Source organism: Anolis sagrei, chromosome 6 (genome assembly GCF_037176765.1).
Source record: "Anolis sagrei isolate rAnoSag1 chromosome 6, rAnoSag1.mat, whole genome shotgun sequence".
NCBI classification, from domain to species: domain Eukaryota; kingdom Metazoa; phylum Chordata; class Lepidosauria; order Squamata; family Dactyloidae; genus Anolis; species Anolis sagrei.
In genome coordinates this window covers 17058217-17073614 of record NC_090026.1, presented here as the reverse complement: position 1 = coordinate 17073614, position 15398 = coordinate 17058217, and the positions used below count along the sequence as shown (strand labels likewise).

At 43.2% G+C, this 15398-nt stretch overlaps 2 protein-coding genes across 4 annotated transcripts in view; both read left to right on the top strand.

Moving 5' to 3' along the window:
* Positions 1 to 3825, top strand: part of SEZ6L2 (seizure related 6 homolog like 2) — a 38120-nt gene extending 34295 nt beyond the window's left edge. For both annotated transcript variants that reach the window (XM_060780251.2, XM_060780250.2), the window contains exon 18: positions 1530 to 3825. In XM_060780251.2, coding sequence (XP_060636234.2) covers positions 1530 to 1559 — 30 coding nt within the window. In that variant the 3' untranslated portion in view covers positions 1560 to 3825. The remainder of the gene's footprint in view (positions 1 to 1529) is intronic.
* A 7496-nt stretch (positions 3826 to 11321) lies between these two features.
* The window catches only part of LOC132777808 (dual specificity protein phosphatase 14-like), a 27895-nt gene continuing 23818 nt past the window's right edge, over positions 11322 to 15398 (top strand). For both annotated transcript variants that reach the window (XM_060780277.2, XM_060780279.2), the window contains exon 1: positions 11322 to 11660. In XM_060780277.2, the coding sequence (XP_060636260.1) occupies positions 11630 to 11660 (31 nt within the window). In that variant the 5' untranslated portion in view covers positions 11322 to 11629. The remainder of the gene's footprint in view (positions 11661 to 15398) is intronic.

Sequence of the window (15398 nt, the reverse complement as noted above, 5' to 3'; positions counted from 1 at the left end):
TCCCACAAGGATGGTAAAACATCAAAACATCCGGGCATCCCCTGGGCAACGTCCTTGCAGCCGGCCAGTTCTCTCACACCAGAAGTGACTTGCAGTTTCTCAAGTCACTCCTGATACGGAATTTTTTTTATGAAGAACATTCACTAACTTGCTAACATTGGAGCCACCAGTATTTGCATCAGTGTTTGCATTACTGGAAGAAAGTTGGGGAGAGGCTTTATGAAATCTACAAGCCCAATGTCTGATCCTTTCTCTATTTTAGCCAGAAGGGCCACCCAAAAACTCAAAAAGTAGCTCCAAGGAAGATTATTTTAGTTGCCCTCATCTGGACACATTGCAGCTTGTCAACATCTCCAATTGTGCTGCCCAGAATTATAGGTTATAAGGGAGCATACCATGGCCCTATTAAAGCAGGTCAACTGGCTGCCAATGGGTTTCCGGGTCCAATTCAAAGTGCAGGTTATCATATATAAAGCCCTATACGCTTCAGGTCCAACCTGTCTTCAAGATTGCATCTCCTTCTATGAACGAGCACTGGCACTAAGATCTACCAAGGAGACCCTGCTTTCAGTCCCACCTTTGTCTCAAGTGGGGTTGGTGGGGATGAGAGAGAGGGCTTTCTCGGTGGTGGCCTCCTGACTTTAGAATACCATCCCGAGGGAGATTAGGCTAGCCTCCACTCTCCAAGCCTTTTGTACACAATAGAAGACTTGACTTTTTTTGACAAGCCTTTGACCATGTTTAGAAACCCTTAATGAACATATATTCACTGTGCACTTTATGAGACTGATATTGATTGCAGTTGTTTTATATCTGCGGCTATTGTTGCATTCTACTGATCTTAAACAGGGAGGGTTTTGTGATACTTATGTTGGTTGTTATTGCTTTTGCGTTATTGTCCTTGCGCTTTTTGTATTTTGTGTGTTTGCACATTTGAGTGCCTTTTGAGCCATCCCAAGTCCCTCTGGATGATGGTGGCAGGTTATAAATTATTGTTATTATTATTATTGTTGTTGCTGTTGTTGTTGTTGTTGTTGACAGTGCAACAAAACTGCTCTGTAGTACAGTGGTTCTCAACCTGTGAGTCCCCAGGTGTTTTTGGCCTACAACTCCCAGAAATCCCAGCCAGTTTACCAGCTGTTAGGATTTCTGGGAGTTGAAGGCTAAAAACATCTGGGGACCCCAGGTTGAGAACCACTGCTCTAGAAGCATTCTCTCCTGACGTTTCCCCTGCATCTATGGCAGGCATCCTCAGAGGTTGTGACATCACAGCCTCTGAGGATGCCTGCCATAGATGCAGGGGAAACGTCAGGAGAGAATGCTTCTAGAACATGGTCATACAGCCCAAAAAACCTACAACAACCCAGTGATTCCAGCCATGAAAGCCTTCAACAATACATTGTTCTTAAATAGTTTAGGAGAAGCTAAGCAACGAGATATGGTAAGCAAAAGCATGCGAGTATCAGTCATAATAATGCAATCTCTTCTTTTTTCTCTCCTGCCGTTTCCCTCGCTCTCTCCCACTCCAGGACACCAGAGAATATGAGGTTTCAATCTAGAAGATGTTCTGTGATCTGCATTCTTCCCCCGACCCAAGCGGGTTTGAGGAGCAGCGACTGAGAATGATTCCTATTTCGGAGGGAAATAGTGGAAGGTGGTTTTTGGGGGGCCCAGGGGAAAAACGGAGGGGAGAGAGGGAGCTTCTTCTTCTTCTCTCTGCCCCACAGATTGAGCTTTCTCCCTTCCTCTCCATGTTGCTGCCTCACTGTCCACTCTCCCAGCTTTGGACGCCGTCCACTCCCCTCGCCTTGTAAATACCCTCTTCAATGTGCCAAACGCGTTTCTCTCACACACAAACACACGCACACACACACACACACTTTTTCTGCTTTATCTGTTGGTTTCCTTTTATTTATTTCTCTATTTATTAAGTCTTCAGATTCTCTCTTGGTTTATTATTTCCTTAAGGGCTGAGGAAGAAGGAGGGCTTGTACCTTACCCTTTACTCCCTTTACCTTGCTCTCCGGATCCTTTTAGAAAGAAATTGACATCAATCACAGGGGCTGCCGTTTAAATAAAGTTCTCTGTAGTAGAGTAACATCCCTAAAAAATCAGAACATATAGTTGCTACAAAACTTCCCTTAACAAACTGTATTTCAGTCTTAAAAGAAAATGGCAAACAAGTACCCACAAGGATAAAAGAAAGATACTAAGTAGATGCTGTGGAACAAAAACCAAGTGTAGACCCCATAAAGTAAAAAAAAAAAAAAATGGAAAGGGGGGCGGACCCAATACATTGAGAAGAATGAACTTCCATTAAGTTGTTTGCGGGATCGGAAATAAATAAGATCTTCCAAAAGTAAGCCAATACTTCTTTTCCAAGAGGGAAAATAGTAGGGTCATAGTAACAATTCATTCATGAGTTGGGTAGGCCCTATAGAATGGGTTTGAAGTTGCCCTACTACAGGAAGAAAAAGCAGAATGTGTCATTTTGAATAGGTTTGCAGTAGTGCATTCTGTGGCGTAATGTAAATCACGCGTAGTTTGAAAATGTAACTGTATCCAAAACTCCCAGGCTCAGCTAGCTCCCCAGTCATGGCCCAGCCAATCAGCTTTGTACTATGCATTTTACTGCTAGCACACACACTAACTTATTTCTTACATGCCCTAACACATTTTTCCATCTGGAACACGTACCAATCCTTATACTTGGCCATGAAGCTCTTGAAAAGTCCTGCAAAAAACAAGGCAGTCTGCCAGTAGCTTTACAGAAAAATTCTATGCAGAGTTACCTGAAATGAAGCCCAACTGCCTTCAGTGGAGCTGAATCCCAGGTAAATGGGCACAGAATCAGAGCCTTAGTGATTAACAGTTGCCTGCAAATCGATTTCTGATTACACTTCTGTTCTTCCTCTGACCTTCCGATCTTCTTCCCAAACTCTTCAATAGGAAGAGAAGATTAAAGCAAAAGTTCTGATGTTGTATACACACAAAAAAGGCTTGTTAGAACTGATGTCTAAGTCAAATCTTGTGTTGGGCTGCACAGTCAATTATTTCTTTGCATTGTTGTGAGTTTTCCAAGCTGTATGGCCATGTTCCAGAAGCATTCTCTTCTGATGTTTCATCTGCTCTTTAGCAGGCATCCTCAGAGGTTGTGAGGTCTGTTGGAAACTAGGAAAATGGAGTTTTATATATCTGTGGAATGTCCAGGGTGGGAGAAAGATCTCCTGTCTGGTGGAGGTGAATGTGAATGCTGCAATGAACCACCCTGAGCAGCACTGAATGGCCTTGCAGCTTCAAAGTCTGGCTGCTTCCTGCCAGGGGGAATCCTTTGTTGGGAGGTGCTAGCTGTCCGTGCTTTAGGTACATGTGAATGTTTCAATTTCATTCACACGTACCTAATTTCAGTTTCATCTGCATCTTTGGCAGGCATCCTCAGAGGTTGTGAGGCATGTTAGAAACTAGGAAAATTGAGTTTTATATATCTGGAAAATCCAGGGTGGGAGAAAGATCTCCTGTCTGCTGGAGGCGAATGTGAATGCTGCAATGAGCCACCCTGAGCAGCACTGAATGGCCTTGCAGCTTCAAAGTCTGGCTGCTTCCTGCTTGGGGGAATCCTTTGTTGGGAGGTGCTAGCTGTCCCTGCTTTAGTTTTTAATTGTGTCGTGTTGTTATTGTTAATGTTATTGCTTGAGTTTTATTTACTGCTGTATTGTTGTCTTGTTTATTGTTGTATTGGGTCTCGGCCTACTGTAAGCCGCACCGAGTCCTTCGGGAGATGGTAGCGGGGTACAAATAAAGGATTATTATTATTATTATTATTATTATTGGTACGTGTGAATGTTTCAATTGGCCACCTCAAATGGAGTTGGAGTCCAAAATACCTGTTGAAATTTGCCCATGCCTGCTCTATGGGCACATCTACACTGACCACTTAATGCAGTTTGAAGGCAGCTGAACAACATGTGCACCGACATAGGCTTGGAGTTGTAACAAACTAGACCTGTTTGGGGTAATGCACACCCAAAAGACTGTGTTTGCAGCTTAGGAGGACAAGAGTTCTTTCTCCCACCCTGGACATCCCACAGATATATAAAATCTCATTTTCCTAGTTTCCAACAGACCTCATCACCTCTGAAGATGCCTGCCATAGATGCAGGTGAACTGTCAGGAGAGAATGCTTCCGGAACATCGCCATACAGCCTGAAAAACTCACAACAACCTGGTGATTCCGGCCATGAAAGCCTTCGACAACACAATTATTTCATTTACTTAGACTAGGTTTAGTATTATTTAGGGGTGGGAAAATAATTTAATAATTTGAATCTGGGAATGTCTATTCATATAAGATTGCCGTCAATGGAGTCCTGTTGACTCTGCCTTGGTTGTCTTTTGTTCATTTATAGTGGTTGCTCGTACAAGAGAACTTTCCAGTGGATTGTACAATATGTTATTTACTTCCAATTCTGCCTTTATGCAGGTTGAAAATTAAATTTAGAGAAAAAGGAGGTGCTACCTTTTGTTTTTGGTAGCATTCTTATAAAACTTTTTAGGCCAGACATGGGCAAAGTTTGGCCCTCTAGGTGTTTTGGACTCCAACTCCCACAATTCCTAACAGCCTCAGGCCCTTTCTTTTCCCCCCTCAGCCGCTTAAGCGGCTGAGGGGGAAAAGGAAGGGGCCTGAGGCTGTTAGGAATTGTGGGAGTTGGAGTCCAAAACACCTGGAGGGCCAAAATTTGCCCATATCTGCTTTAGACCAAAATGATTCAGGAATTTGGGTATGTTTTTATGGATAGAGGCAGATGATCGTGTTAATGTCTTCAGAAATAATAAATCATTGAGATATAAGAGTAATTTCACACCATTGTGCCAATGTTTTTATATTATTTTGTTTCCAGCCTTTGCAAAATATACTTGTTTACTTCTTCATTTGTCTCGTATGCTTTGAAAAAAAATTATAATAATAATTATAAATAACTGGAGGCTTTAAATCTCCTGCTTCTTCATGAAGTCCTTTGAATGATAAAGCAGAGAAAAATTATTTACTTTTAGGAAAAAGAAAAAAAATTCTTTTGAAGACGTAAGTTTTCTTTTCATGTGGCTATCGATCTTCATATCCTTGTTTCAGGAGAATTCCATGTGCACTTAAGTGTTAAGAATACCGTTTTTGTGGATTAAGTCCTCTAGAAGGACATCTGTTCGTTCGGGATGCGAACGCAGAAGTGTTTTGATTGACAGCTTCAGCTCCCCAGAACAGAAAGCCACCCAACATCCTTTTTAAAGATGCTGAAGGAGAGGCATTTTGTGTGATGTCTTAAGTCAAAACAGAAAGTTCGATGTGTAGTGCCAAAATGTATTAAAATACCCTTTAGGGAATTTTTTTAAGGAGGGGGGGAAAACTAATCCCTTCTGCATGGAAAAAGTCTGATAGAATGGCCAGACATTCACCTCAAAGGAAAAATAACCCTAAACTATTAACCTATCTACAGTATGGGATTAGGAACCCCCGGTGGCACAATGGGTCAAACCCCTGTGCCGGCAGGACTGAAGACTGACATGTCAGAGGATCGAATCCAGGGAGAGCGCGGATGAGCTCCCACTGTCAGCTCCAGCTCCCCATCCAGAGACATAAGAGAAGCCTCCCACAAAGATGGTAAAACATCAAAACATCCAGGTGTTGCCTGGGTAATGTCCTTGCAGATGGCCAATTCTCTCACACCAGAAGCGACTTGCAGTTTCTCAAGTCGCTCCAGACACACAAAAAAAGTATGGGATTAGATATAGGAAATATGCCCCCTCCTGCACCTGCCCTTTTCTCACCTTTCTTGTTCATCAGCTGATTTGTCAGATCCACCTTTTCCTTTGCTGGCCATTCTCTGCTATTCTGAAAAAGGGCAAAGGGATTACTTACTCACCCGTCCCTATTTCTCCCCATTTGTAAACAACCCCTGCGCTATCCCTATTAGTTCCATTCATGTTTGGAAGGGGAGGGGGAGGGGGGAGGGAGACAAAATGGTGTGACATCTCCCCAACGAAATGGAATTTCTAGGAAATGCTTCCTTTTGAACCGTTACCTGCTCACGGCCCTGTTTTTCAGCCCTTCGGTATTCCCCCCTCCCATTTGCTTTTATTTTGGAGCAATAAATAAAACGCACCATTTGTAAAAGCTGTGGTGTCTGTACCTTTGTCATGTTGCAAGAGGAAGAGAATCATGTATGAGATGTGTGTTGGGAGTGAGTAGTGGGACTCTCGTTGTAGTTTTTCTGGGCTGTGTGGCCATGTTCCAGAAGCATTCTCTCCTGATGTTTCATCCACACCTATGGCAGGCATCCACAGAGGCTGAGGGGTCTGAACCTCTGAGGATGCTTGCCATAGATGCAGGTGAAACGTCAGGAGAGAATGCTTCTAGAACATGGCCATACAGCCCGAAAAACCTACAACAACCCAGTGATTCCGGCCATGAAAGCCTTTGACAATACAGTGGGACTCTTGTGTGTGTGTCCAAGGATGGCTGTGTTTGTGCCTGCCTGTCTCTGTGTTTACCAGCATTCGTGCAAAGATCTCTCAGCTGTTAAACTGATGTACCTAGGTATGTCTTTGAACTGTCAGGAAGAAAGACATGCCAATGCACAAAAACACATATTCATTTGACAAAGTTTCAGAAGCGTTCCGTTAGTTGCCCCAAACATCTACTCTCCCTTAAAATATATTTGCCTTTAAATCGTGCTCTCATGAGACAAAATAAACAGTCTTCTTTAAAAGTAACGGTTGGTTTACTCACAAAACTTCATGTATACAGCATACAAAACTTTGCTTATTAATCCAGTTACAATATGATTTTAAGTAGTTTATCAGTGTAGGTAGCACAGGCAGGCCTGTAGCGAGGGAGTGGTTTTAGGGGTTCAACCCCCCCCCCGAAATGTTTCAGATTTTTTTTAAAAAAACCTGTTTTACTCATGAATTTTAATTGGTTAACCAAATCCCCATGCTAAGTCTATGAGATGCAAAAAATTAAGAGTCCCTCCAGAACTGCAAGCACTATCTCAGGCAAATATTGACAATTTATTCACACTGTCATTACTTGCAGCAATAGCCGACGTAGTGAAGCAACCAAGTTGAGTGTGTTTGTGTTGAATGCTCTCATTAAGGAGGCCAGACTTGGTGGAGGTGGTTGACAGGGGCGGAGCTGCAGGCTACTGAAGGCTGCTCTGCCCCCTGCTGTGCTCTTTGCTTCAGCGTGAGCTAGGAGGCAGGTTTCAACTCCCCACCCCCCCCGCAAAATTTTCAACCCCCCCCCGAAAATTTCAACCCCTCCCGAATTTTTTTTCTTCCTTAGATTCAATAGTCCATAGTCCAATGGAGTCTTTAAACATACATCTTATTGAAGGCTAAACTGTATTGTAATGCCCAAAATCCTGCAAGGCAGACTCCAGCAATACATGGAGCGAGAGTTGTTGGATGTACAAGCTTGGTTTAGAAAAGGCAGAGGAACGAGAGACCAAAATGCCAATAACCACTGGATAATGGAGAAAGGCAGGGAGTTTCAGAAAAACACCTATTTCTGTTTGATTGGCCATTCTAAAGCCTTTGACTGTGTAGATCATAATAAACTGTGGCATGTTCTTGGTGGTATGGGGATACTAAGTCACCTCGACTGTCTCCTGAGGAATCTGTAGCAACAGTAAGAACAGACCACGGAACAACAGACTGGTTCAAGATTGGGAAAGGTGTACAGCAGGGTTGTATATTCTCACCTAACCTATTCAACTTGTATGCAGAACACATCATGCAATGTGCGGGGCTTGGTTAATGCAAGGCTGGGGTAAAAATTGCTGGAAGAAACATTAACAACCTTAGATAGGCAGATGATACCATTTTGAAGGCTGAAAGCAAAGAGGAGCTGAGGAGCCTTCTAATCAAGGTGAAAGAAGAAAGTGCAAAAGCTGGGTTGCAGCTAAACATGAAAAAAACAAAGATGATGGCAACCAGACTGATGGATAACTGGCAAACAGAAGGAGAAAACATGGAGGTGGTGACAGACTTTATATTTTTAGGTGCAAAGATTACTGGAGACACAGACTGCAGCCAGGAAATCAGAAGATATTTCTTTCTTGGGAGGAGAGCGATGACAAATCTCGATAAAATAGTGAAGGTTAAAGGAAAGTTCTGAGAGTGCCTTGGACAGCGGGAAGATCCAACCAGTCCATACTTCCAGAAATAAAGCCTGACTGCTCATTGGATGGAAGAATAGTAGAGGCCAAGATGAAGTACTTTGGCCACATCATAAGAAGAAAGGAAAGCTTAGAGAAGACAATTATGCTGGGGAAAATGAAAGGAAAAAGGAAGAGGGGCCGACCAAGGGCAAGATGGATGGATGGTATCCTTGAAGTGACTGGATTGACCTTGAAGGAGTTGAGGGTGGTAACGACTGACAGGGAGCTCTGGTGTGGGCTCGTCCGTGAAGTCACGAAGAGTCGGAAATGACTGAACGAATGAACAACGACAAAAGAGACATCACAATGGCAACGAAGATCCGCATAGTTAAAGCAATGGTATTCCCCATAGTCACCTACGGATGTGAGAGCTGGACAATAAGGAAGGCTGAGCAAAAGAACTGTGATGCTGGAGGGAAGTTCTGAGAGTTCCTTGGACCGCAAGAAGATCCAACCAGTCCATCCTCCAGGAAATAAAACTCAACTGCTCACTGGAGGGAAGGATATTAGAGGCAAAGATTAAGTACTTTGGCCACATAATGAGAAGACAGGAAAGCTTAGAGAAGACAATGATGCTGGGGAAAATGGATGGAAAAAGGAAGGAAAAAGGAAGAGGGACCGACCAAGGGCAAGGTTGATGGATGGTATCCTTGAAGTGACTAGCTTGACTCTGAAGGAGATGGGGGCGATGAAAGCCAACAGGGAGCTCTGGTGTGGGCTGGTCCAGGAGGTCACGAAGAGTTGGAAGCGACTGAACGAATAAACAACAAACTGTACTGTTCCTGATATAAACACACAATGACTGACTAAAAGCATAAGGATGGCTTCTACTCTCTCTAAGAGTCTAATAACTTCTATCTCCACTGAAGTCTGAATCAAACACTGATCTGAAATGGAGTCTCAGGTCCTAAACATGTCTAGACCTGATTGCATGGTCTGCAGCCCCTCCCACAACAAAGAGGTTGGGTAAAATTGCAAAACAATACATACAATACAGAAAGCAGTTATATACATAACAAATAACTAGTGGGGGCATGAGAAAGTTGCTATTTCCAACAGCTGATGCTGCTAAAAAACTTCCAACTAGAATGAGGAGCAAAGATAGGCTGTAAAAAAAACTTGGAAAAAAGAGCATCACCAGGAGATGTGCCTGTATTTACACATTTAATGTGTCTAATTAGCAATCATGTATCAGAGTGGAGACTGAAGTCAAATCAGAAGATTAGGGTTCCACCTGCACTGTAGAATGTAGTACTTTGATTCTCATGGCTCAATGCTATAGAGACATTTGAGTTGCAGTTTGGTGGGACACTACTGGTCTCTGGCAGAGAAGGCTTACAAAACTACAACTCTCAGGATCCTGTGACAGTTAAAGTGGTGTTAAATGGCATTAATTCTGCAGTGTAGATGCACCCAGGCAAGCCACGGCTGGTCTGAGTTTGCAAGACCCGAGCATTGTGACTTGGAGGTGTCTCGTTGATAGGGTCACCATAAATCGAAGGTAGAAAACAACAACTGAAAGCAGAAATGTCAAACAAGTTCAAGTTCCTCCTCTTGCCTCATGCCAAGAGATGTTTCACTGCTACTGCAATGGTAAGGCAAGCTGTTCAAAGCCCAGCTTGTGTCCCGCTGGCCAAAAGATTGACAAGCCTATTCCGAAATGGCGAAAACAACAGGCAGTGGGTTAACTAAACTGGAAGGATGTATTCTTGTTCCTATGACGACTAAAAGCTTTTCACTCCAGGAGCTCGGGAAGGTATAATTAAACTGGATGTCTAAATCAAAGTAAACGAACGGCAGAGGGTCAGGCAGCTTGAAAGCCCATCTGTTTGAACCTGGACATTGAGCTCCACTATGAAGACATGTGAACAGGCTGGTGTAGACACATTTCGCCTGTATCTACACTGAAGAATGAATGCAGTTTGACACCACTTTAACTGCTATGGCTCAATGATATGGGATCCAGGGAGTCGTAATTTTACAAGGTGCCTAGCCTTCTATGTCAAAGAGTTTTGGTGCCTTCCATAGTGATTAAAGTGGTGTCAAACTGCATTCATTTGACTGTGTAGATAGGAGCCCTGGTGGCGCAGTGGGTTAAACCCGTGTGCCAGCAGGACTGAAAACCGACAGGTTGCAGGTTTGAATCCGGGGAGAGTGCAGATGAGCTCCCTCTATCAGCTCCAGCTCCTCATGTGAGGACATGAGGGAAGCCTCCCACAAGGATGGTAAAAACATCAAAACATCTGGGCATCCCCTGGGCAATGTCCTTGCAGACAGCCAATTCTCTCACACCAGAAGTGACTTGCAGTTTCTCAAATCACTCCTGACAGGACAAAAAAAAAGTGTAGATCAGCGTTTCTCAACCCGATGGCACAGTGGGTTAAACTACTGAGCTGCTGAGCTTGCTGACTGAACGATTAGTGGTTTGAATCTAGGGAGTGGGGTGAGCTCCTGCTGTCAGCCCCAGCTTCTGCCAACCTAGCAGTTCGAAAACATGCAAATGGGAATAGATCAATAGGTACCGCTCCGGCAGGAAGGTAATGGCGCTCCATGCAGTCATGCCGGCCACATGACCTTGGAGGTGTCTATGGACAATGCCGGCTCATTCGGCTTAGAAATGGAGATGAGCACCAACCCCCAGAGTCGGACACGACTAGACTTAATGTCAGGGGAAAACTTTTACTTTTTTAACCTAATGCAATATAACACTAATAATAATATATTATGATATTATAACTGTATATTTATATTACATGTAATATTACTAATAATATTACAATATAATGGTATAGTACAATATAGTAATATTTAATACTGATATTGTACTATGCTAATAACATAATATATTGTATGTATATATATATCTTGTAAGCCGCTCTGAGTCCCCTTCGGGGTGAGAAGGGCAGCATATAAATGTCATAAATTAATTAAACAGAAAATGTAAATTGCAATATTGGTGAAGGCGCAGGCTTCCTCCCAGCAATGTCAGCAGCTGATCCCATTGTCTAGAGAATATGGTACAGTTCTCCTGCTCAGGAGACAAGCTGAGTCACGGTTACCGTAATCACCCCGATAGATGCGCAGCATGTCCATGAGTCATAGCTGGGGGTGCCAATTGGACAGCTGTTTTATATGCATTGAGTCCATCTTGACCAGGAAGCTATAAGCTATGATCATCCTTTATTTAAAAAAAAAACTATGCAAGGAATGTGCTTAATACCTGCAATGAGAATAACAACAAGGCTAAATGATAGCACTCCATTAATTGCTAGCCTCCAAACTAGGTTCCTTTAGTTGCAAAGAAGTGCCTGGAAGAGGTGGAGCTTCAAAGAGGAACCAGAGTGAACCTACAAAAAAAAAGCCCTGCCGCAACTGAACCAAATCCTTTTGATCCGACACCCCTTCACCTGCAGCGGATGGACAGATCAGATGAATCCGAAAAGCCAGGTATGAAGGCTGACAGCTCTCACCTGATAGACTGCCTCTAAGCATGGAGGCTCCACTGAGCTGCCTTGACTTCAAAAGCCATTGTCCCTTAAGGAAGAATACATTGATGAAGTTGGGGGCATGGCCTTAGGATTGTTATATTAAGTTGCAAACATAATGTAGGGGTGTTTTATTTGTTAACTTATTTGTTGTGATGGTGTGATACCTTAGGGACGTATTAAAATGCATAGGAACAACTTGCCACATACGTTTAACATTATATTTGTTGTTATGGTGTGCCTTAGGGATGTTGTATTAAAATGCTGTGTATCAACTCTTTGCACACATTTAATATAACGTAGGATCTTTTGTTGTGATTTATTTATTTATTGCATCTATACATTAACTATCAGGGATCAGTGCTATGGGATTTTGGGAGTTGTAGTTTTATAAGGACCTGGGGTACACCTGAACTTCAAGTGCCAGGGCTCATTCCTAAACAATTTTGGGAGTTGTAGTTTTATAAGGTCCTGGGGTGCATTTACACTTTAACTACCAGAGCTCAGTACTATGGGATTTTGAGAGTTGTAGTTTTAAAAGGTCCTGGGGTGCATCTACATGTTAACTACCAGGGCTCAGTGCTATGGGATTTCAGGAGTTACAGTTTTATAAGGACCTAGGGTGCAGTTACACTTTAACTGCCATAGCTCAGTGCTATTGAGTCCTGGGAGTTGTAGTTTTATAAGTCCCTGGGGTGCATCTATACTTTAACTACCAGGGATCAGTGCTATGGGATTTTGGGAGTTGTAGTTTTATAAGGACCTGGGGTACACCTGAACTTCAAGTGCCAGGGCTCATTCCTAAACAATTTTGGGAGTTGTAGTTTTATAAGGTCCTGGGGTGCATTTACACTTTAACTACCAGAGCTCAGTACTATGGGATTTTGAGAGTTGTAGTTTTAAAAGGTCCTGGGGTGCATCTACATGTTAACTACCAGGGCTCAATGCTATGGGGTTTTGAGAGTTGTAGATTTATAAGGTCCTGGGGTGCAGCTACACTTTACTACCAGGGCTCAGTACTATGGGATTTTGAGAGTTGTAGTTTTATAGGTTCCTGGGGTGCATCTACATGTTAACTACCAGGGCTCAGTGTTAGGGGTTTTGAGAGTTGTCGTTTTATAAGACCTTGGGGTGCATCTACACATTAACTGCCATGGCTAAGTGCTATGGAGTCCTGGAAGTTGTAGTTTTATAAGGTTCTGGGGCACATCTACACTTTAACTACCAGGGCTCAGTGCTATGGGATTTCAGGAGTTATAATTTTATAAGGACCTGGGGTGCAGCTACACTTTAACCGCCATGGCTCAGTGCTATTGAGTCCTGGAAGTTGTAGTTTTATAAGTTCCTGGGGCACATCTACACTTTACCAGGGATCAGTGCTATGGGATTTCAGGAGTTATAGTTTTATAAGGACCTGGGGTGCAGCTACAATTTAACTGCCATGGCTTAGTGCTATTGAGTCCTGGGAGTTGTAGTTTTATAAGTTCCTGGGGTGCATCTACACATTAACTGCCATGGCTCAGTGCTATTGAGTCCTGGGAGTTGTAGTTTTATAAGTTCCTGGGGTGCACATCTATACTTTAACTACCAGGGATCAGTGCTATGGGATTTTGGGAGTTGTAGTTTTATAAGGTCCTGGGGCACATTTACACTTTAACTACCAGAGCTCAGTGCTATGGGATTCCAGGAGTTATAATTTTATCAGGACCTGGGGTGCAGTTACACTTTAACTGCTGTGGCTCAGTGCTATTGAGTCCTGGGAGTTCTTGTTTTATAAGTTCCTGGGGTGCATCTATACTTTAACTACCAGGGATCAGTGTTATGGGATTTTGGGAGTTGTAGTTTTATAAGGACCTGGGGTACACCTGAACTTCAAGTACCAGGGCTCATTCCTAAACAATTTTGGGAGTTGTAGTTTTATAAGGTTCTGGGTGCATCTACACTTTAACTACTAGGACTCAGTACTATGGGATTTTGGGAGTTGTAGTTTTATAAGGTCCTGGGGTGCATCTACAAGTTAACTGCCATGGCTCAGTGCTATGAAGTCCTGGAAGTTGTCGTTTTATAAGGTCATGGGACACATCTACACTTTAACTACCAGGGCTCAGTGCTATGGGATTTCAGGAGTTATAATTTTAAAAGGACCTGGGGTGCAGCAACACTTTAACTACCATGGCTCAGTGCTATTGAGTCCTGAGAGTTGTAGTTTTGTAAGTTCCCGGGGTGCATCTATACTTCAACTACCAGGCCTCATTCCTATACAATTTTTGGAGTTGTAGTTTTATAAGGTCCTGAGGTGCATCTACACGTTTAGTGCCATGACTCAGTGCCATGGAGTCCTGGAAGTTGTATTTTTATAAAGTCCTGGGGTGCATCTACACTTTAACTACCAGGGCTGTGCTATAGGATTTTGAGAGTTGTAGTTTTATAAGGCCCTGGCGTGCATCTACACTTTAACTACTAGGGTTCAGTACTATGGGGTTTTGAGAGTTGTAGTTTTATAAAGTCCTGGGGTGCATCTACATGTTAACTGCCATGGCTCAGTGCTATGGAATCCTGGAAGTTGTAGTTTTATAAGGTCCTGGGGCACATCTACACTTTAACTACCAGGGCTCAGTGCTGTGGGATTTTGAGAGTTGTAGTTTTATAAGGTCCTGGGATGCACCTACACTTTAACTACCAGGGCTCAATGCTATGGGGTTTTGAGAGTTGTAGTTTTATAAAGTCCTGGGATGCATCTACACTTTAACTACCAGGGCTCAATGCTATGGGATTTTTAGAGTTGTCATTTTATAAGATCATGGGGTGCATCTACGTTTTAACTGCCAGGGCTCAGTGCTATGGGATTTTGGGAGTTGTAGTTTTACAAAGGTCTTTGGCCTTCTCTACCAAAGAGTTCTGGTGCCGCACCAAACTACAACTCCTAGGATCCCAAAGCATTGAGCCATGGCAGTGAAAGTGGTGGCAAATGGCATTAATTGTATTGCCTAGGTGGCCCCTATATGACCATTCTCCCATCTCCCTTCTCTTTTCCCTTCTAAATCTCTCTCTGCTCCAAGGACTACTAATTGGGCTTCTTTTGTGACTCAAGTCACGCGTGTTCTGCTCACACTTTCCTCGCTTCAAGGCGACCTGAGATGATGATGATGGTGACGCATCGAGCTGAGAAAAAAGGAAGGAGGGAAGAGGGAGAGGTGCGGAAAAGTGCCGTGAGATTGCCAAAAATAGCCACCCAAAGAGGAGTCCCCATTTCTAGTACATTTGAGAGAGTGAGGGCCGAACCTGGAGCTGCCCAAGGGTGCATCTACACTGCAGAATTAACGCAGTTTGACACCACTTTAACTGCCACTGCTGATAGCTTTGTAATCATGAGAGCTGTACTTTTACAAGGACTTCTCTGCTAAAGACTCCAGATGCCTGGCCAAACTATGACTCCCATGACCCTGTAGCATTGAGCCATAGCAGTTAAAGTGGTGTCAAACTGGATTAATGCTAGTGTGGCTGCACCCCATGTAATGTTGCTGCCAGAAGCACAAACCATGTGAAAGCAGAATAGCCAAAGAATCAGATGATGATGATGAATATTATTATTACTGGGTTGTTGTAGGTTTTTTCGGGCTATATGGTCATGTTCTAGAGGCATTCTCTCCTGACATTTCGCCTGCATCTATGGCAAGCATCCTCAGAGGTTGTGAGGATT